Here is a 23189-nt window from a genome sequence, read left to right as displayed (position 1 = left end):
TCTTAAAACCAGCCGGAGAGCTGTGGTTTTAAAAAAAAAAACGATCCGTGTTTTATTGAAAAGAAGGATCATGAGGTCGTCAAACACTGTTCCGAGTTTTCGCGAAAAAGCAGCGAAGGACGATAAATAACCCAGGAGAAAGACGGGAGGAATAAAAGAACAAGCTCAAAGCGAAGTTTCGGGAACGGGCCGGGTGCCAGGCAGGCACCCGGCGCGGAGAGGAGGAGAAAGCGCCACCTACTTCTCGATCAGGTCCAGCGTCACCCCGGGCACCAGCCTGGCGCTCTTCTGCATGCAGAACCTGCGGAGACAGAGAGGGGGCGACGGTGAGAGAACGCGACCCGCAGGGCCTCGCCAGAGGAGCACGGGCTCGCCCAAAAAAAAAACCAAGAGGACACAACCGCCAAACAAAGGCTTTGGCGGCCGAGGAACCTGGAGAGAGCGCCAGAGCCATCACGAAACGGCGGACTTGACTCACTGCTTTGGAGAGGAGCGCGTGTTGCTGTGAGAGGAACCGTCGGGGGCGGGGGCGGGGGGGGGGGGGGGGGTGAACGCAGACGGACTCCACGGGGAGATCTTCTCTGCCGGCTGAACTAAGTGGGTGAATTCGCAGGCTGTGAAATAGACCGCCCTGCTCTTTTTGAGGGGGATTCTTAAAAAGCACCAGCGATGGAACCGGCAAATTTTCAGAAGCTGGCCTGAAGTTTATAAGTCTGTGGAGGAGTGGGTGATGTGTGTGTGCTTGTGTGTGTGTGTGCGTGTAGGGGTGTGTGCGTGTCAGTAGGAGTGTGTAGGGGTGTGTGTGTGTGTGTGTGTGTGTGTGTAGGTGCACACGTGTGTGTGTGTAGGGGTGTGTGTGCGTGTGATTTCTGGGGGTGTGTGTGCGTGTGTGTGTGTGTGTGGTAGAAGGGGTGTATAGGTGTGTGTGTGTGTGTGTAGGTGGTGTGTGTGTGTGTGTGTGTGTAGGGTGTGTGTGTGGATTGTGTGTGTGTGTGTGTGTGCGTGTAGGGGTGTGGGTGTGTGGGTATCAGTAGGGGTGTGTGTCTGTGTGTGCGTGCGTGTCTGTGTGTGTGTATGTGTGTGTGCTTGTGTGTGCGTACGTGCGTGTGCGTGTGTGTGTATACGTGCGTGCACTGCAGACTTTGCTGCAGAGCTCGGGGAAGCAAAGCCACAGCACACTCAGAAGCTGCGCTCCTCAGCCTGACGCTTCATGCAATCTTTATGAGTTTATGACTGAAGTCGTCACGGCGACGAACAAGGCTGCACGAAACCCCAGCGCTTTACTGCCGCTCTCTTCTTCTGTGGAACCAGACCCGCGCTGCAGACTCGCTGAATCACGGTGATTAGGGAGAAAACCAGGCGGAATGGCTTTCGTTAACATCTAAACAGCTATCCCCCCCCATCACCATCCTCCCCGCTGAAGAGTCAGCAAGGAGCACTCTGGGACGCGTGACCTCCCCGCGACTGCGCTGCTGATTGAGACGGGGGGAGACTCGGCCCGACGGAGCGCGCCGCGCGGGCCCTTCCGTTTCTCCGTTCGCGTTCCGGGCCTACGCCGCGGCTCCATCTCCTTAACTCTCGCATGATTCCCCCCCCTCTCTCGCTCTCTCTCTCCGGGCTAATCCGGCCCAATCCATCCCCCCCCCCCCCGATCGGCAGCGAGGAGCGCACCGCGCTCCGAGATCCCCCCTGCGCTGACGAGAGGGGAAGGAGCGATGGAGAAAGAGAGGAACGGAGAGATACACGGGCGGGGGGGGGTGGGTTCATTCTGTCCATCATCGTGAAGGTCGCAAACGACCTTGCAACAGGGCTCCTAGGAACTTCAGTGGCCTGTCTGTACTGGAGCACTTAAGATGTCTGAGAGACCTTGGGGCTCACGCACCAGCCTCCAAACCCATCACAGATCGGTCAGCTCTGCAGTGGGGGTGCGGGGGGGGGGGGGGGGGGGTCGATGCTTGTGGTTGAGCGAGGAGGCAGGGGGGTCGAGGCAGGGGGGTCACGGCAGGGTTTGGTGAGAGGTGGGCAGGAACGGGCCTCGGGTGAGAAGGGGACAAACTCAGAGAACGAAACTCCCGGGTACAGCGACATCATCCGCTCCTCAACCCGGCCGTACAGCTGGAGGCGGAGTACCCAGCAGCCTCGGTGGCCGCGGGGGCCGCTGGGAGAGTCCCGCCCTGCTCCCGCCCGCCCGCCCGCGGTTTTTAGCGGCGCCCTGGGCGTGCGCGAGGCGGTTATCCGTTTTGAATCTGACAGAGCTGGCCGGGTGGGACAGAGGTTAATTGCGTTTCCGCGGCACCGGTGCCCCTACTACAGGCGTAATTCAGTTGTTTTAGGGAGACAGCGCCCCACAGAGCCGCTCCTGAAGCTCCTCGTTACACACTGAAGCAGCAGCAGCAGCAGCAGCCAGGAGATTCACCCCACTCCGGGAAATCCCACCGCTGGGAACACCGATCCCCTCGGAATCACACCTGCATACGGATTCACCCCACGGAATCCACCATCCGCAATCACCGATTCACACTCGGAAACACACCATGCAAACCCGATTCACCCACTCGGAATCCACCACTCCTGGCAAACACGCGATTCCCCACTCGGGAAATCCACCACTCCCGGAAACTCGCGATTCACCCACTCGGGAAATCCACCACTCCCTGGCAAACACCGATTCACCCCACTCTGGGAAATCCACCACTCAGCTGGCAAACACCATGATTCACCCCACTCTGGGAAATCCACCACTCCACTGGCAAACACCGCGATTCACCCCACTCTGGGAAATCCACCACTCCACTGGCAAACACCATGATTCACCCCACTCCGGGAAATCCACCACTCCACTGGCAAACACCATGATTCACCACACTCTGGGAAATCCACCACTCCGCTGGCAAACACCGTGATTCACCACACTCTGGGAAATACACCGCTTCATTGGCAAATGATGCAACTCAACCACACTCACAAAGAGCATATGCCATATTTTCAAAAAGGCAATGTTTAGAAAAAAAAACACCTTCTGTGAAGTGTCACAAACGGCACACAGACGGAGGTTCACCAGGTCCGCCTCATCCTGCAGCACGTGAGAACGAGCATCGCCTTTTAAAAGAGCGCTTCAGCGTACGGTGAAAGGAACAGACTCGCTCGCAAACACAGGGAGGAGGAACGGGTTCTCTGCAGCGGGGGGGGGGGCAAGAGCTTCAGAATCCACTCATCAGCTTCCAGGACAGAGAGGAGAGAGGGAGGGACGGAGGACAGAGAGGAGAGGGGGAGGGATGGAGGACAGAGAGGAGAGAGGAGGGACAGGAGAGAGGAGAGGGAGGGACAGAGAGGAGAGAGGGAGGACGGAGGACAGAGAGGAGAGGACAGAGAGGAGAGAGGAAAGAGGACAGAGGAGAGGGGGAGGGATGGAGGACAGAAGAGGAGAGGGAGGATGGAGGAGAGAGGAGAGAGGGAGGGACGGAGGACAGAGAGGAGAGGGAGGGACAGAGAGGAGAGAGGGAGGGACGGAGGACAGAAAGGAGAGGGAGGGACAGAAAGGAGAGGGGGAGGGATGGAGGACACAGAATGGGAGGAGGGCGAGGATGGGGCAGTGACAAGGGGAGAGGCTGGCGAGGATCGCTATAGGAGCGGAGTTCAGAGAGGAGCTGGAGGTAAGACAACTGAGATTAGAGCTGGACACGAAGAGTAGATCGCGCACTGGACACGCCAAGAGAAGCACCCGGGACCGCACGCCAGTGCAAGAGACAGAGACGGATGGCAGAAAGAGAGACTGGTCACAGACCAAGGAACGGGAGGCTGGACACAAAGAGACGCAGCTGGCCTCGCTCCTGAGCCCCACGCAGGCTGCCTGCACTCACACCAACGAGCTGCGTCCAAAGGGCCCTGCATCAAACACCGCAGCCTGCCTCCGCAACCACACACACCCTGCGCTCCACAACCACAGCAGCCCTGCGCTCCACAACCACACGCAGCTGCCCTGCGCTCCACAACCACACGCAGCTGCCCTGCGCTCCACAACCACACGCAGCCCTGCGCTCCACAACCACACACCGCCCTGCGCTCCACAACCACACGCAGCTGCCCTGCGCTCCACAACCACACGCAGCCCTGCGCTCCACAACCACACGCAGCCCTGCGCTCCACAACCACACGCAGCCCTGCGCTCCACAACCACACGCAGCCCTGCGCTCCACAACCACAGCCACCTCCCTGCGCTCCACAACCACACGCCACCCTGCGCTCCCCAACCACACGCCACCGTCCCCGTGCTCCACAACCACACACCGCCCTGCGCTCCACAACCACACGCCACCCTGCGCTCCACAACCACACACCGCCCTGCGCTCCACAACCACACGCAGCCCTGCGCTCCACAACCACACGCCACCCTGCGCTCCACAACCACACGCCACCCTGCGCTCCACAACCACACACCACCTGCGCCACAACCACACGCCACCGCGCTCCACAACCACACCACCGCCCTGCGCTCCACAACCACACCCGCCCTGCGCTCACAACACCACCGTCTGTGCTCCACAACCACACCAGCCCTGCCTCCACAACCACACGCAGCCCTGCGCTCCACAACCACACACCGCCCTGCGCTCCACAACCACACGCAGCCCTGCGCTCCACAACCACACGCAGCCGCCCTGCGCTCCACAACCACACGCCGCCCTGCGCTCCACAACCACACGCCGCCCTGCGCTCCACAACCACACACCGCCCTGCGCTCCACAACCACCACCTCCCACCCGCCCTGCGCTCCACAACCACACGCCACCCTGCGCTCCACAACCACACGCAGCCCTGCGCTCCACAACCACACGCCCCTGCGCTCCACAACCACACGCCAGCCCTGCCTCCACAACCACACACCGCCCTGCGCTCCACAACCACACGCAGCCCTGCGCTCCACAACCACACAACCACCGCTCCCTGCGCTCCACACCACACCACCCCTGCGCTCCACAACCACACGCCAGCCCTGCGCTCCACACCACACCGCCCTGCGCCCCCACCGCCCCCTGCGCTCCAAACCACACGCAGCCTGCGCTCCACAACCACACGCCCCCTGCGCTCCACAACCACACGCCGCCCTGCGCTCCACAACCACACACCGCCCTGCGCTCCACAACCACACGCAGCCCTGCGCTCCACAACCACACACCGCCCTGCGCTTCCGCACCCCATTCACAAAAACACACCCCAAACGGCCCTGAGCAGTGGAAACATCTCACCGTGACCTGGATTTCATTCCCCCCTGTGACACCAACTTCCAAACATAGATTTAAAATTTTTTTTTTTTTTTTTTTTTTAACAAGAAAACACGATAGTCAGCAGCCAGGCTGAGCTACCCGTTTTTCACCAGCTGGGGCTGGAAGGGCAGGACCCGGAGGAGCAGGAGCTCTGAAACCACAGCCGGGTCAGAAGCACCAGCGAGAAGCTCCCACTCTTCGTCCTCCGCATCGCACTACCGAACGCCGCGGCAGACGCTAACGCAACAAACGTACCCAACGCCACCTCTAGAGAAAGGAAGCGCGGATATGCTGAAACATCTCAGCCCTTCCGAGTTCAGCCTGCGTTCGGCTGCGTGGAGACGCCCCATCGCTTCCTCTGAGGCTGAGAACGGGGCGGAGTAACTGCAGAACGACTGCACTTCAGAAGGGCTCCTCAGGTCTTCTCCAAGGCACGCGATTCACGGAAGCCGACGCCTCTTCACCATGCCTGACTTGGCTCGCTCTTTCTACCACTGCAGCTCTAGAACTGGAGCTTTTCACCTTCGCAACTTTAAAACCACAGCTTTTATTTAACAGCTACTTTTCTCCTAACTATAACGGCAGTCTTGTATCGCATCAGAAGTTTCTTTGTTGATATCGGGGTAAGTTAATGGAAAACGGTGAGCTAACAACTCTACAATAGCTATAAAAACCACTGCAGGCTTAGCTAGATAAATTCAGCGCTGACAAAAAAAGAAAATGGCCGACTTCTGTCTAAAACCCACACAGCACAACCAGGCCTGACAGCCTTGCTGTTACACCCACGGTCCAGTTGCCCCCGCAACACTTTTTTTGTGAGGACACACCACTGGCCTTGCACCCTCAATCTGCCACTTACACTCACCCTCACCCCCCCCTCCTCCCTCCCTCCCCCCCCCACCACGCCCCCGAGTTAAACTCTGACTGAAGGCGAAGGCCGGGGGGCCAAATTAAAAACAAAAGCGGACGGAGGCAGAAAGGGCGCGGGCCTCACGCTCAGGGTTATTGGCTTGTTGTCAGGAGGCGCGTGTAAATCCAGCCGCTGAACTGCAGACTGACAGGCAGAGGGCGCCGTGGGGACCCATAAGGCCAGGGCCGTCCGCCCCCCCGCACCCTCTGCCAATATACGGCCCAAATGAAGTCTGGGGTTGGGGGGGGGGGAGCTGGCCGGACGTTCAATGTCTAACAGCAGCACTTTGTAATGGTGCAGCGGGGCGGTGGGGTGGGGGGGGGGGTGGCGGAGCAGGGGGGGGCGGGGCGGGGCGCAGGGCACTGTGCAGTTGACAGGCCAGAGAGCGCTCTGAAGGACTCTACACACCCCATTCAAACCCCAAACTGCACACCCCCCTGCTGGTCCCGAGCGCAAAAAAAAAAGAGATTAATCCCACATGCCCTAATAAGCAAACGCAGTGCGAGTCAATCCCAGAATGCAACACTGCACCGCACCTCAATTATACTGTATGATGTAATGGCATGTTAGGGGAAAAATGCTAGTATATTTTAAACGTAGACATAGATGTGAACTTGAATATCAAATAAACCTAAACAGCGTAGCTGCATGTCTTCCTGCTTTAAATGTAAATACTTTAAGGCTCCAATTGTGGTCATGGATAGAAAAGGTAAATATAAAGTGTAAATAACACCACTGACGTTCATATATTAGACCTATTACAAATAGTCCACAGTGTAGAATGAGTACTTAGGTTCCATAACGTTAACTTTCAAAACATCTCTCTTTAAATACAATATATTTTGTTCGCAAATCCCCTCACATTTTCATGCTCAATACATGGAAAGTATTTCACAGTGTGGTTTAACACATTCTCACTGTGCCTCCGCGTAGGTTCTGTGCTGATACAATCGCATTTCTGGATTGAGCGCAAAATAACGATTTTGCAATCAGCGTCTCTGTGAAGCTCTGTCCCGATGTCATCATGTTCCCTCCGATAGAGGAATCATTTTGGAATCGTGTCCGTGAGAAACTCCGCTGTACCTTTCATCCCTTTACGCGCATGATAGAGCCATCACCGAGAGAGGGAGGGAGAGAGGATGAGGTGAAGGAGAAAAGGGACAGAGTACTGAGGAGAGGACGGAAAGAGGGATGGAGGAAGAATGAGGGACAGAGGAAATAAAGAGAGAGAAAATGAGAGAAGAGAGGAAGGTAAACAGCGATGTCAGCACAAGGGGAAGAGAAGGCTATTTCCTTCTCCATCACGGTGACAGCAGAAGCGATGATGATTGGGCGATCCCCTCGGGGTCAGAGAGCTATTACCTCCACCCCTACACACAGGCACACAGACACACAGGAGCACACACACACACAGGCACACAAACAGGCACACACACACACGCACGCACGCACGCACGCACGCACACACAGGCACACAAACACACACAGGCACACACACACCGGCCCACACACACACAGGAACACAAACACACAGGCACACAGACACACAGGCGCACACACACACACACACACACACACACAGGCACACAAACACACGGGCGCGCACACACACACACAGGAACACAAACACACACAGGCACACACACACCGGCCCACACACACACACACACACACAGGCACACAGACACACAGGCGCACACACACACACACAGGCACACAAACACACACAGGCACACACACACCAGCCCACACACACGCACGCACGCACGCACACACAGGCTCACACACAGGCCCACACACGCACACACACCCCGGCCCAGACACAGACACACACACACACAGGCTCACACACAGGCCCACACACGGACACTCACTCACTCACTCACTCACTCACTCACTCACTCACTCACTCACTCACTCACTCACCACCACTCACTCACCACTCACTCACTCACTCACTCACTCACTCACTCACTCACCACTCACTCACTCACTCACCACTCACCACCACTCACTCACTCACTCACCACTCACTCACTCACTCACTCTCTCACTCTCTCACACACACACACACGTGCACACAAACTTTCCCCACTGTCACCCGAGGTTCTTTTTTACCTCATTAAATTCTCTACTGTTGCCTTCACATGATCAATAATACACGCTGGAACCCCAGCCGCGCGCACACACTGCAGCAAACCCCCCTGCGCCGCGCTGTCAGAAGCGCTCAGGGAGACGTAGCTCCGCCTCCGCCCTGTGATGCGCGGACGCACGCCGGGACAGGCCGGGAACACCGTCTGATTTACCGCAAAAACCGAGCAGCGGCTTCTTCCGCAGGGGCACAGGGGAGGACAGACCGAAACGCTCCCCCCCCCCCCGCAGACGTCGCCTCACGAAGAAGCGATCGGGCCGTCCTGTTGCCTGACTACGGCGGCGAAGGAAAGCAGCGGGCCGACCGCCCAGCCGCCGCCGGCCCAGCGGCGGGCCCCAGAAGAGAAGAGCGGCGCTCTGGAAGGCATTAAAGTTTCGGCGGGGACAAGCCGCCGCCCGGCAGGCAGGCTACGTGCCGGGCCGTCCCTCTCACATCAGCGAAAAAGGGCTCCCGTAAAATATTCAGCACTGCCACTCCTCCTCCCACGCACATTCACTGGCCGATCCGACCCCCCCCGCCCCGCCGCCCCCCCCCCAGCCCCCCAGCAGCAGGGAAATCCCTCCTCGCCCGCGCTCCATCAGTGATGATTTCCCGCTCTGCCGCACTCAGAAACCCGCTCCCTCGCCGATTTTCGTTTTGTTTTTTTCCTCCCCGCCGGCCTCGCCAGCCTCTTAGCCGGCATCGGCGCTCCCGCCCAGGCGCTCCTCCTGTCCCGACGCCGTCACAGAGGGGCACAGGGCGGGGGCGGAGTCCAGCCGACGCCCCTCTGGAGACCGCCAGGCCGCGGGTGGCGATGGCGGGTGGCGGGTGGCGGTTAGCGGCCGGGGCTGTGGGTCAGTCACACAGACGGGGGGAGGAGGAGGACAGGCGTTAGGACCCTGCCGTGCTTTACCACCGGGGACCTGTTACCTGCGCCCGCCAGGAGGGGCGGGGCCGAGCAGAGAGGAGAGAGGAGAGAGAGGCCACTGTGGGCCCAAGCCGGGCGTGGCCGTCAGCGGGAAGTGGCCCTGTGACGCCGTGTCCATTACCACGGCTCGCGTTTATTCAACATCCTCCTCTTCATCCTCATCCTCCTCTTCCTCCCCTTCCTCCTCCTCTTCCTCCTCATCCTCCTCATCCTCCGCGCTGCGTCTCATTTTGGAATTGGAACCCGCCCTACTCCTGGCAGGGTGAAGCCGATGGCACCGCTCCAGAGAGGAGGCCTGCACTCTCTTACAGTAAAGGCCCCTGACCAATCACGCCTCTCAGCGTACTCAACGCACTTCATGTCTGTAAACACGGGTTTTCTCCAGCATGAACTAGGAGTCTGTACAGCACTAGATCCCTCGGTCTGGCAGTAGGGCCCCCCCCCCGTCTCCAGGCACCGAACCTCCCAAGGACAAGAAGCAGTCGGAAATACTGCACGTATGTGTGAGTTTTCTTTCTCTCCGGCTGAGGGAAAAAAGAAAGTATTATGCGCATTTTTTGTGCCGTTGATGGATTTTTCCTGAACTCAACGCAGCACAATATCTGCCTTTCCTCAAATCCCGGCCTCTGTACATATGCAGAGGACCATACGGCACCTTTGATGAAATCGCTACAGGCGGGCGCCTCACCCGGGTCCCGGTCAGACCTGTGAACGTTACATCACGCGCTCTCGATGCCCTGGAGCGATAATGCCTCTGCACAATTCCCCCCAAAAACATCACTAAAAAAAAGCTTGCTGACCCACACACCGCACTTTACTTTGGGCTGAGCCCGCTGAGCAAAGGAACGGGCCATCGCTGTGTCTGTTCTCACGGGGGCCGGACGGCGCGGTGCGGCCCAGGTAAAAAACGAGAGCGCGTGCACAAAGGGGCGTTACCTGGAGACGGAGCGGAGGCCACACCCGACCGGCACAGCCAATGAGAAACGGGCTACCCGCGAGCTCCCGGCGACTGCAGAAATATCCCCCACCGTGCGCGGCACGATCGGAAAGGGAAGGTCGCGGTGAAACCGAAGAGGTGCTGAACAGCGAAAATATATCCTGTACGCGAGCCAGATCTCTACCTGAGTGAGCTGGAGGAGTCTGGCCTTCCAGCACTTCAATCCCGACCCCTCACAGGGTACGAGAACATCTACAGGCCTGAGGGGCCGTTAGCTCATGGTGCCCACTCTCCCTTACAAACAGGGTGCGCAAAATGGAGGCTATAGGAAGCCTTAGAGCAGAGGTCTGTCTCTGAGCGCTCCCAGCCCACCCAGTACCATCAGTCCCCACTATGGCCAGCAGGGGGCAGGAGCTCTCCGAGCGCTCAAGGGCAGAGTCCGCCCCCCCAGGATGGGCATGGCAGTTAAAAGGGGGGGGCTGGACAAGCGCGCCGTTTAGGGAGTGTCTAAATCGCACTGTGCTGCGCAGAGACGCCTCCGCAGGTTAGACTCTGACAGGGTGTCGGGTGGCGCCCCGCCCCGCCCCTCCCCCTGTACAACCCTCAGCGGCTCTGACCCACATGCTGCAGTTCCTGCACATCCATCACCCTCTCATTAGCGAGGGGGGGGGGGGCGAGTGGGGATGAGAGCGTTCTCCCACAGACAGGGAGAGGAGGGGAGGGGAGGACAGAACATTCCACAGCACAGAAACCAGGCCAACCTGCCCCCCCCACCCCCCTTCGCCCATCCACCACAGACACATCCCCCCTCTCCACCTCAGTTGGCCCCTCCCCTGGTGGGAACAAAGTGGTCTGACAGCTGCAAACGCGGGAAGGGGGGGCGGGGGGGGCGGGATAACATTTAATAAAGAGTGCAGATTGGATTGAGCTGGGATAGGAGCCTTAATCTCATTGTGAATATGAAACCGCCCTCTCGGCCACACGAGCCGGGCGGGGCAGGGCGGAGTCGCCGCTGTGCATCCTGGGAGAGCGGTCACTCAGTACGCCGGGCCTGTATTATTTACATAGACTGCTTTGCTGCTGCTTTTGTTTGTGTTGATCAGATTAACCTGCAGGGTCCAAGTTAAGCTACACGGTCACTCCTTGCACTTGGACCGGTACTTCTCTCTAGGGGTTTCGTCATACTTGTTCCTGGTTATGGTTATACACTTTGTTGTACGTCGCTCTGGCTAAGAGCATCTGCCACATGCCTGTAATGTAATGTAATGCAATGCAATGCGCTCACACGTACACACACACACACACACACACACACACACACACACACACACACACACACACAGAGGCGGCAGTAAGTCTCTCACTGCGCTCGCTCTCTCACACACACCGCGCACACGCCCAATCGCCTTCAGACCCCCTCGCTGCATTAGCCTAGCGTAGCCCGGCGCGGAAACACAACGGCCCGTATCACAGCGCACGCTGAGGACGCCCCGGCGTCGTTTTACATCTCGTACCGTATCCTGGCGAAGGAGGAGGGACGCGAGGTGATGAAATCACAATTAGGAGACACGCAAGGGGAGCGCGGCACGCAGAGCTCTCTGGAGCGTGAAGAGGCTGCGCGGCGGAGCGGAAAGGGCGTCGCATGCAACGCCCAGTAACGCACAAAAAGACCTCAAAGACAGGAACAGCGCCGTCTCTGATAGCACAGGCTGCCAGGGCAAAGCTAGAGGACACCCTAACAGACGAGAGCACGCCGTGACATGAAAAGAAAAAGAAGAACCATGAACTCAAGAGCTGCTGCGGGGGACTGCTGCAGTCTGGGAACTGGGAGTGCTTTTAGCAGAGAAAGGCCGAGATTCTCAGTGACAATAACATGGCCTGAGTACACTGCACTGCTGTGCGCGTTCAACGCATGTACCTGCGTGTGTATGTCTGTAAATGTGTGTGTGTGCATGTGTGCGTGCATGTGTGCGTGTGTGTGTTTATGTCTGTAAATGTGTGTGTGCGTGTGTATGTGTGTATGTGTGTGTGCGTGTGTGTGTGTATGTGAGTATGAGTGTGCGTGTGCATGTGTATGAGTGTGTATATGAGTGTGTGAGTGTGTATGAGTGTGTGTGTGTATGTGTGCGCCTGCGTATGTGCGTATGTGTGTATACAAGTGCGTATGCGTATATGAGTGCGTGTGTGTGTGTGTGTGTGCATATGAGTGTGTGTGAGTGTGTGTATGAGTGTGCATCTGCGCGTGCGTGTGTGTGTGTGTGTGTGTGTGTGTGTGTGCATATGAGTGTGTGTGAGTGTGTGTATGAGTGTGCATCTGCGCGTGTGTGTGTGTGTGTGCATATGTGTGTGTATGCGTATATGAGTGTGTGTGAGTGTGTGTGCGTGCATGTGTGTGTATATGAGTGTGCATGTGCATGTGTGTGTATGAGTGTGTATATGAGTGTGTGTATGAGTGTGTGTGTATGTGTGCGCCTGCGTATGTGCGTATGTGTGTGTATGCGTATATGAGTGCGCGTGTGTGTGTGCGTGTATGTGCGCTCGTATGTGTGTATGCGTGTATGTGTGCTTGTGTGAGTGTGTGTGCGTGTGTGTACGCGCGGCCTCACCAGCGCAGGGCGATCATGATGGGCGTGGTCAGGCAGGAGGTGAACAGGTCGGCGGGGAGGTCGGGGTTCATGGGCAGCAGCTCGCTGGCCTCGCAGGCTGCCAGCTGGATGCAGTTCTTCATGGAGGGGGGCAGGGGCATCTGCGCCAGGGGGTGGTTGGGGTTGATGGCAGCCACCTGGGAGGGGGAGACAGACTTTGAGTCGTCAGGGAGACGAATTTGGCACTGTACAGCAACCGCAGAAATACAGCCGTAATGACAATATTTATGCTTCAGTCCCATTCCATCTCGAAGCTCCTTAATCTCAGTCTTCTCTGACAGAACACCGTCCGAGTTAATAATAGTTTTTATGGCGGAATTGGGCAACGTGATATCATTCAAACTCAGAAGTCATTCAAAGTATCAGACTACATATCCTTCACTCCGCAAAACACATCATTTTAATTCTTTTTGCAAATCGCCGCTGGCTGCATAAAGCACTATATATCAAGAGATCGAACAATTCAATACTTCAGTGCTAAATGACAATGACAGAAGCGGGTAAAAAAAATTTCTCGTACAATATGTATTATCGTACTGGAACATACACAAACGATCATTTCTCCAGCAAAAGTCCGAAATCGGCACCTGCCACATGAATCCTCGTTAAATTCCTGGTTGGACGGCGAAGCCCAGAGAAAGTGAAAGTGTGTTCCAGGTGCTGGTTTTCAGAGCGGCTGGATTGTGTGTGTGCGTGTGTGTGTGTGTGTCTGTGTGTGTGTGTGTTTGTGTGTGTGTGTGTGCTGCTGTGTGTGCGGTGTGTGTGTGTGTGTGTGTGTGCGTGGTGTGGCTGGTGGTGTGTGTGTGTGTGTGGTGTGTGTGCGGTGTGTGGTGTGTTGTGTGGTGTGTGTGTGTGTGTGTGCGTGTGTGTGTGTGTGAGTGTGTGCGTGAGTGTGTGTGTGTGCGTGTGAGTGTGCGCGTGTGCGCGTGTGGGCTGTGGTGGTGGTGTGTGTGTGTGTGTGTGTGTGTGTGTGTGTGGTGTGGTGTGTGGTGAGTGTGTGTGTGTGGTGTGGTGTGGTGAGTGTGTGTGTGTGTTGTGTGTGTGTGAGTGTGAGTGTGTGTGTGAGTGTGTGTGTGCGTGAGCTGTGTGTGTGTGTGTGTGCGTGTGTGTGTGTGTGAGAGTGTGTGTGTGAGTACGGCAGCAGCACGCAGGTGTGGTGCTGGAGCCTGATTCGCACACATCAGCACAGCTGTATAGAAACGGCTTCAAAGCCGGCGGGCCCCCTGAGGACGCTGCCGGGGCCCGCCCCGCCCCGCCCGACCACTCTGATTCTGGAAGAGCGCTCGAGCGCTGCGCAGGTGGGACGGGCGGGGGCAGGGGGGGGGGAAGGGGGGGGGGGGGGAACGGGTGTCTTGGGTTGGCTACTGCTAAAACCAGCACCCACACCGGTCCCTTTTTGGATAAGAATACACACCCCTGGCAGAGACAGTGCACAGAACTCAGGTGGTCGGTGTGTACTCTGGTGCTGGCCGGACCCTGGCAGCTGGCAGATGGGGGGGGAGGGGGGGCGGTAGAGGGGGGGGGTACACCGGTCGTGCCTCCGGTAAAAGCCAGCGGTGAGTAAAGACGGTGAGTTCTGTCACTGTGTGGCTCAGAGCGCTGAGCTGCTCTCTGCGTTTGAAACTTTAATGGCGGCGGCTCCCCTGGGCCTGGAGAGAGGGAGCCCAGCTGCTTCCAGTCCGGCTTCACACGCAATCCACCCCAGGCTTTCACACGCACTCCACCCCAGGCTTCACACGCACTCCACCCCAGGCTTCACACGCACTCCACCCCAGGCTTTCACACCGGTCCACACAGCTCCACATAGCCCCACACAGCCCCACACAGCTCCACACAGCCCCACACACGGGTGGAATCAGGGAGATACACAGGCCACACACACACACAAACATAACTGCACATACACGGACAAATGAAAGCGCACATACACACATATTATCACACACACACACACACACACACACTCCTCTCCTCTCCCCCTCCCCCCCTCTCTCCTTCTCTTTCCCTCTCTCTCTCTCTCTCTCTCTCTCTCTCTCTCCCTCTCCCTCCCCCTCTCTCCCTCTCTCTATCTCTCTCTCTCTCTCTCTCTCCGCAGTATTAACAGGAGGCAGAGTGTCTCTGTATCCTACACGCTCCGTGGAGTGCAGAAGGGGGGGGAACTGTAAGATCGGGGCGAAGCGGGTCGATGTGCGCCATGCGCCATGCGCACAGGATCTGATGTAAGCCAAAGAAAACCCTAAATAATTGGGTGACAGTGCGGAGGCGGGGGCGAGGGCGTCTGCACGAGGGCCCCTGTCAGCGCGGCCGAACTGGACTCGGCAGGCTCCACTCTGAGGCGGCAGTCTCTCGCCAGAACAGGCACGCCCCGTACTCAGCACTGCCCGCTCATCAGCACCGCCCCGTCTGAATCAGCACCGCCCCGTCTAAATCAGCACCGCCCCGTCTACATCAGCACTGCCCCGTCTAAATCAGCACCGCCCCGTCTGAATCAGGCACCGCCCCGTCTAAATCAGCACCGCCCCGTCTAAATCAGGCACCGCCCCGTCTAAATCAGCACCGCCCCGTCTAAATCAGCACCGCCCCGTCTAAATCAGCATCCGCCCCGTCTAAATCAGGCACCGCCCCGTCTAAATCAGGCACGCCCCGTCTAAATCAGCACCGCCCCGTCTAAATCAGCACCGCCCCGTCTAAATCAGCACCGCCCGTCTAATCAGGCACCGCCCCGTCTAAATCAGGCACCGCCCCGTCTAAATCAGCACCGCCCGTCTAAATCAGCACTGCCCCGTCTAAATCAGGCACGGCCCCGTCTAAATCAGCACCGCCCGTCTAAATCAGCACCGCCCCGTCTAAATCAGCACCGCCCGTCTAAATCAGCACCGCCCCGTCTAAATCAGCACCGCCCCGTCTAAATCAGCACCGCCCCGTCTAAATCAGCACCGCCCCGTCTAAATCAGCACGCCCACCGCCCGTCTAAATCAGGCACCGCCCCGTCTAAATCAGCACCGCCCCGTCTAAATCAGCACCGCCCCGTCTAAATCAGCACCGCCCCGTCTAAATCAGCACCGCCCCGTCTAAATCAGCACCGCCCGTCTAAATCAGCACCGCCCCGTCTAAATCAGCACCGCCCGTCTAAATCAGGCACCGCCCCGTCTAAATCAGCACCGCCCCGTCTAAATCAGCACCGCCCCGTCTAAATCAGCACCGCCCCGTCTAAATCAGCACCGCCCCGTCTAAATCAGCACCGCCCCGTCTAAATCAGGCACCGCCCCGTCTAAATCAGGCACCGCCCCGTCTAAATCAGGCACCGCCCCGTCTAAATCAGGCACCGCCCCGTCTAAATCAGCACCGCCCCGTCTAAATCAGGCACCGCCCCGTCTAAATCAGCACCGCCCCGTCTAAATCAGGCACCGCCCCGTCTAAATCAGGCACCGCCCCGTCTAAATCAGCACCGCCCCGTCTAATCAGCACGCCCGTCTAAATCAGGCACCGCCCCGTCTAAATCAGGCACCGCCCCGTCTAAATCAGCACCGCCCCGTCTAAATCAGGCACCGCCCCGTCTAAATCAGGCACCGCCCCGTCTAAATCAGCACCGCCCCGTCTAAATCAGCACTGCCCCGTCTAAATCAGCACCGCCCCGTCTAAATCAGCACCGCCCCGTCTAAATCAGCACCGCCCCGTCTAAATCAGGCACCGCCCCGTCTAAATCAGCACCGCCCCGTCTAAATCAGCACCGCCCCGTCTAAATCAGCACCGCCCCGTCTAAATCAGGCACCGCCCCGTCTAAATCAGCACGGCCCGTCTAAATCAGCACCGACCCCGTCTAAATCAGCACCGCCCGCTAAATCAGACACCACCCTGTCTAAATCAGAGCAACCCGTCTAAATCAGCACCGCCCCGTCTAAATCAGCACCGTCCCCGTCTAAACAGAGTCACCAGCCCCAAACAGAGACACGGCCACACAGAGTCCCCATCACGTAAACACACCACAGAGTCACCATCATAGAGACACCACCACAGAGTCACCATCATAGAGACACCACCACAGAGACACCATCATAGAGACACCACCACAGAGTCACCATCATAGAGACACCACCACAGAGTCACCATCATAGAGACACCAGAACAGAGACCAGAACAGAGACCAGAACAGAGACCAGAACAGACAGTGCGTTTACGAGGGATTCGTCCTCCTGTCAGATCAGCTAAGACTGCGGCGATAAAACCATCGCACAGTTACGGGCTGTCAGACGAGCACCCTAAAAACACATCTGGACATGTATGTTCTGCTGTTACACGCCATGCTGTGTGTTTTTTTTGTTTTTTTGAGGTAAAAGAAAGACCCCAGCAGGCCTGGGGAACAGGGAGGTGCTGATACCACACCTTGGACGTGCGGGGGTGGGGGGGGGGGTTATCGAAAAGCCACCGACGCTAGGGAATGAAGGCTTTTTTCAGAGGGTCAAATTCTCCAATGAAATATCACTGGGACATGAATGTACAAAGCCTGTGACACAAACTCCTGGTTTTTATATCAAATCCACTTCACGGACACTGCATCTCATTTGGCTGTCGTCCGTGCCATATTTTGGTCACCGGGGGGGTTACATACTGTAAATTATTTATCACGCTTTCGCTGTCGAGTTCCCACCTCTGAAAGCGGGACAGATGTGGAGAATAAAACTGGGGGTAGTGCCGTCCATGTTCGGCTGCAAACAGCGTGATAAGAAAATGGTGGTTTAAAAAAAAGGAAAAGCGATGCATTTCTTAAAATATAGCCAAAACGCAGCACAAACGATAGCTCAAAATTATGTCGCACCATCTGTATGCTAAATTAAACAACGAGGATGTGAGGAATTTCACAAAACAGCAACAATAATTAACATATTAGCATATTGTAATCATGCAAATTATCATGACAATAACCATAGTGGTTTCTCACCTGGGATATTACGGTGCAAATGAATTTCTATTAATTTTGTGATTGACACTAATTCGCCAGGAGAGGCTCTGCCACAGAACACCCGGCCAAACACGCACATCGGCGGACAACGGCAACATCGTGCCGAATAACAGACTTTTATTTTTTGGTTTTTTTTTGTTCCACAGTCATCAGCTGTCAATCAATTATTCATGAGCACCACAGCCTCAGCACTGAGAGAGGGGGGCTGTTTGCCGTCTTCAGTGTGCACAAGATAAATTTTCTTAGGCTACTCCCCCCCCCCCTCTACCGCCCCCCCCCCCCCGCTCCCCCATTCTCCAAGTACAGGACCAGGAGGCCAGACAGTAACAGCCAGGCTGGACTCCATCTTCCCTGCAACGTGCAGTGATGCTTATGGCGCAGAAGGGGGGGGGGGGGGTCAGACACGGCCAAGTCCAGATCAATTATTTAAAAAAACTGCCAGGCAGCCACGGCACCCCTGTGCCCGTTCTGTGAACCCCCCCTCCCCTCCACACAGGCCTCGCGGGGCGGGAGACAGCGGCCCGAGCGCTCAGACTGAGTATTAGGAGGCACTGTCGTGAGTATTGGGGGGTATTGCTGTGAGCACTTGGGGCATTGCTGCTAGTACTGGGGTATTGTTGTTAGTATTAAGGCACTGTTGTGAGTACTTGGGGGTATTGTTGTAAGTATTTTGGGGGTATTGTGAGTATTGGGGTATTGCTGTGAGTATAGGGGGTACGATTGTGAGTGTTTGGGTACTGTTGTGAGTACTTGGGGGTAGTGTTGTGAGTATTTCTGCACTGTTGTAAATACTTGTTAGTATTGGAGCGTATTGTGAGTATTGCTGGACATGTTGTTGAAGTACTTGTTGTGAGTATTTGGGGTATTGTTGTGAGTATTGGGGGGTATTGTCGTGAGTATTGGAGGGTATTGTTGTGAGTATTGTGGCATTGTTGTAAGTACTTGTTGTTAGTACTGGGGGTATTGTTGAGAGCATGGTCTGAAACTAACTTTTTGTTGAACCATTGATGGCGGTGGATGAGAAAAAATTGCCACCCACACCTGAACATTTTGCCAGACGTTTCTATTTTTTTCTGCCCAATGCTAAATTGAAAACTGCAGAATCGCATGAGCATACTTTGTAAAACATTTTCTAAATCCTTATTTTAACACGAAACAGATTTCACAAGGTGATGAAATGAACAAATAGTAATGTGTCTTTTTTTTATTTCTGTGGCACTCAGAGGTCTCTGACTGTCTCCAGTTTGGGATTCTTTTCGCGCTGGCAAAAGTAATGACTTTCGACTTTTTGGGGGCATACAGACAGCAGCCGGCAAGAACGTGATCTGCTCTTCAGCCCCGAACGCCAGCCGTTCTCAACGCTTGCCTCCATCATCAAGACCCCACTCCTCATTAAAACACCACTTCTTTTTTTAACCGCGCTTTGTTCTTTTTCCACATTATGATTAGTCTTCCCCTCCGGGACAGGTTGTTTCCCTCCCCCTCCCCGATGATGTGTCACCGTATCTTTTTCCATAGCTGACTAATGCTAGATAATTCTGGTTATGATTTTCGCAGAAACGTGCCGGCTAACATTGGGTACCCCTGGCATTACGCTCCAGCAGGTGTTAACGCCTGGCAACCAAAACAGACGGCAGACGCGTCCAATCAGAGCAGCCCAGCACACGCGAGGACTTGTGAGAGCTGTATTCGTACTCGCATTCTGAAGCTATGCTTGTAATTGCTGTAATTGCTGTAACCGCTGGAATTTCCATGTGTTCCATGTGGATTTTTCGGCAGCTTGATTTCCAAATGACAATGTAAATCCGGTAAATCCTTCCTGTTTACCCGACACAGACATAATGTAATTTGTGAATACTGGGGGTATTGTGAGTATTGGGGGTATTGTTGTGAGTATTAGGAGTACTGTTGTGAGTATTTGTGGGAGTGAGTTGTGTAGTATTGGTATTGTGGAGTATTTGGGGTATTGTGAAGTATTGAGAGGTATTGTTGTGAGTATTGGGGGTATTGTTGTGAGTATTAGGAGTACTGTTGTGAGTATTGGGGGTATTGTGAGTATTGGGGGTATTGTTGTGAGTATTAGGAGTATTGTTGTGAGTATTTGGGGGTATTGTTGTAAGTATTGGGGGTATTGTTGTAGAGTATTGGGGTATTGTTGTGAGTATTGGGGTATTGTTGAAGATTGGGGTATTGTTGTGAGTATTGGGGGTATTGTTGTGAGTATTGGGGGTATTGTTGAGAGCATTTGGGGATATTGTTGTGAGTATTGGGGGTGTTGTTGTGAGTATTAGGGGTATTGTTGTGAGTATTGGGGGTATTGTTGTGAGTATTGGGGTATTGTTGTGAGTATTGGGGGTATTGTTGTGAGTATTGGGGGTACTGTTGTGAGTATTTGGGGGTATTGTTGTGAGTATTGGGGGTATTGTTGAGAGTATTGGTGCCACTGTTGTGAGTATTTGGGGGTATTATTGTAAGTATTTTGTATTACTCCCTACTCTTGGGAGGTAGTGTCTGAGAGTTTCAGGTGTGAGGCAGTTAGGCCCAAAGTGTTTGGGTGTGCTGCATCGGGAGGCTGTCGAATGAGGAGCGGGCGGTGGGGAGGGAGGGGCCCTGTGAGGCTGGGGGGAGGGGGGGGGCCCACTGCAGAATCTACAAACAGATCAGAGGAGGAGGTCAGGCGTATGTTACCTCAGCTCCCGCTATTAAAAATCGCTCCACCGCTGCACATTTGGAGAGTCTTTAATCTGGCTGTCAGGTTCATAAAGAGCACCCTCACTGGGCCCGACCAGCGCTCCAGCGCACTGCAGGCCTGACCTATCACATCACAGGGATCAGCACTTCTGATACCAGAGTACAGAGGAGCGCTAACACACACACACACACACACACACAGGCATGTGCATGCACTGACATGGAAACAAACAGACAGGCAGACATACTAACACAGACACACACACACACAGATGCACACACACACACACACACACACACACACACAGGCATGTGCATGCACTGACATGGAAACAAACAGACAGGCAGCCATACTAACACACACACACGCACTCACAAATGCACAGATGCACACACACACGCGCACTCACAAACACGCAGATGCGCACACACACACAGGGGAGAAGATGAAAGCGCAGAGGCAGCAGGCTGATGAGGTGTCAGGGTGTGTGTCTAGAGGCAGGGTGTGTGTGTGTGTGTGTGTGAGAGTGTGTGTGTGTGTGTATGTGTGTGTGTGTGCATTGAGGCCTGTCAGGGTTACGCAAGGCTCCCCGCCACGCCCACACTGCGGCAGCGAGGAGGGAACTCCCCGTACTCCTGCATCTTTAATACGGCTCCGGAGTTCCCTGCTCCGCGTGGGGGGGGGGGGAGGAGGAGGGGGAGGAGGAGGAGCAGGAAGAGGAAGAGGAGGAGGAGCAGCAGGAGGAGGCCAGTGCGTTCCCCGCTCCGCGCCGGGGAGGAGGAGGAGGTGGAGGAGGTGGAGGAGAAGGAGGAGGAGGAGGAGGAGGAGCAGGAAGAGGAGGAGGAGGAGGAGGCCACCGCACAGCGGGGTTCCTCTCTCACCTCGTGAGGAAAGCCAGGGTTCTGCCTCCGCTGGGCGAGAGGAGCTAAAAAGAGCTGTGCGGACGAGCAGCCGCTTGGAACACGGCGTGTCTGGGGGGGGGGGGGGGGCAGGGGCGTGTCTGGATGACCCGGGCGTGGGAGCTCGAGCCGAGCCGAGCACACCCATCCTTAAGGCCCCTTAAAAGAAGATGTGTGTGAAACCGACCCCCCCCCCCTCCCCAGCGCGGGACCGCCCCGCTGAACACAGTCAGCCCTTCTGGCCGCAATTACCGGCAGAACCGGGCAGCGGGGAGGACGGTTTTTAAGAAGCCCCTCCGGGGTGTTCCCACTCCGCAGGATTTCTGGGAGACGGCGGCCCGGAGCGGCACCAGCACACGCAATTAAATCCGCACGCCCGTCCCAGATAAAGGAGCGCCCCCCCGCCCTGCCCTGGCTGCGCTCTCACAGGCCCCGGGCTGTGATTGATGTACGTGTGGGGAACACGGCAACATCGTTCCGCTTCTCCAGGGCGCACACACACCATCCCTCACCCCCCCCCCTTCTCAGCCCTGCTGCTGCTTTATTTTCTATTTCATTTTATTTCATTTATTTATTAATTTTTTATTTTTTTTGAAACCAGACAATAAAAGGAAGAGAAAGGGCCACACTGTCCCTCCCCAGAAGCAGCCCGTGCTGTGACGAACAGGCTTTGGGGGAGCAGAAGCTTTGAGCCAGAGAGAAGAGACACTTTCTTACTCCTGCTTTTCCAGATAATCTACTACAGTTTAAAACTTTCACATGAATAATTTAAGCGGGCGAGAAGTGTAGGGGGGGGGGGGAGCTGGGGGTTGTTTAAAAATTCACAGGAGATGCCACGAGAAAAAAAATAGAATGCGGGGGAAATCCAAAGCAAAGCGAAAGCACATTACTTATTCATCCTGCGGCAGCTGCCCATGCTGTATGCAAGCACGGCACGCAGACTGATTTCACACACACGCACGCACGCACACGCACACGCACGCACACACACACACGCACGCACGCACACGCACACGCACACACACACTCACACACACTCACACGCACTCACACACTCAAGCTGGACACACACTGACACACACACACACACACACATCACGCACACACACACACACACACACCACACACACACACACACAGCACACACACACACTCACACACTCACACACTCACACAGACACACACACACACACACACACACACACTGCACACACACACACACACACACACACGCACACACACACATGCACGCACACACACACACACACACACACGCACAGACTCACACACACACACGGACACGCACACACACACGCACACTCGCACACGCACACGCACACGCACACCACACACACGCACACGCACACGCACACTCACAAACACACACACACACACACACATGCACGCACACACTGAACCCCACCAGCGCGCAGATCGTTATAGAAACTAGCCCGATTGAAAAAAATTAAAATAAAAAAAGCTGCGAGTTACGTTAAAAAAAACAAAAATAATTGAGAGGCTGAAGTGAGTAAATAAACCCCCCGGGGGGTGATCCTCGTTCTGCCCCCTCCGCTGGTCCGGGGGGGGGGGGGCGGGGGGGAGGGAGGGAGGCCCCCGCCCCGCAGTATCGGCGTGGCGCGGCGCGGCGGAGCGGTTGAAGCCAATCCCGCGCCCCTGACCGCGCGCTTTACGATTCACCCGCCATCGACCGCCGGCGAAGGCCCCGCCGCGCGCAGGAAGTGAGACCAGCCAATGGGAACACGGGCCTGAGCGCGGGGATCGCTGACCCTGCCGCCCCCACCCCCAACCCCCCCCCCCCCAGG

At 56.1% G+C, this 23189-nt stretch overlaps 1 protein-coding gene across 1 annotated transcript in view; it reads right to left on the bottom strand.

The window, feature by feature from the left end:
• The window catches only part of rptor (regulatory associated protein of MTOR, complex 1), a 204191-nt gene that overhangs the window by 106666 nt on the left and 74336 nt on the right, over positions 1 to 23189 (bottom strand). Inside the window, 2 exon segments of the mRNA XM_064324324.1 lie at positions 242 to 301; positions 12777 to 12952. Of these exon segments, the coding sequence (XP_064180394.1) occupies positions 242 to 301; positions 12777 to 12952 (236 nt within the window).

Source organism: Anguilla rostrata, chromosome 2, assembly GCF_018555375.3.
Source record: "Anguilla rostrata isolate EN2019 chromosome 2, ASM1855537v3, whole genome shotgun sequence".
NCBI classification, from domain to species: Eukaryota; Metazoa; Chordata; class Actinopteri; order Anguilliformes; family Anguillidae; genus Anguilla; species Anguilla rostrata.
This window is presented reverse-complemented; position numbering and strand designations above follow the sequence as displayed.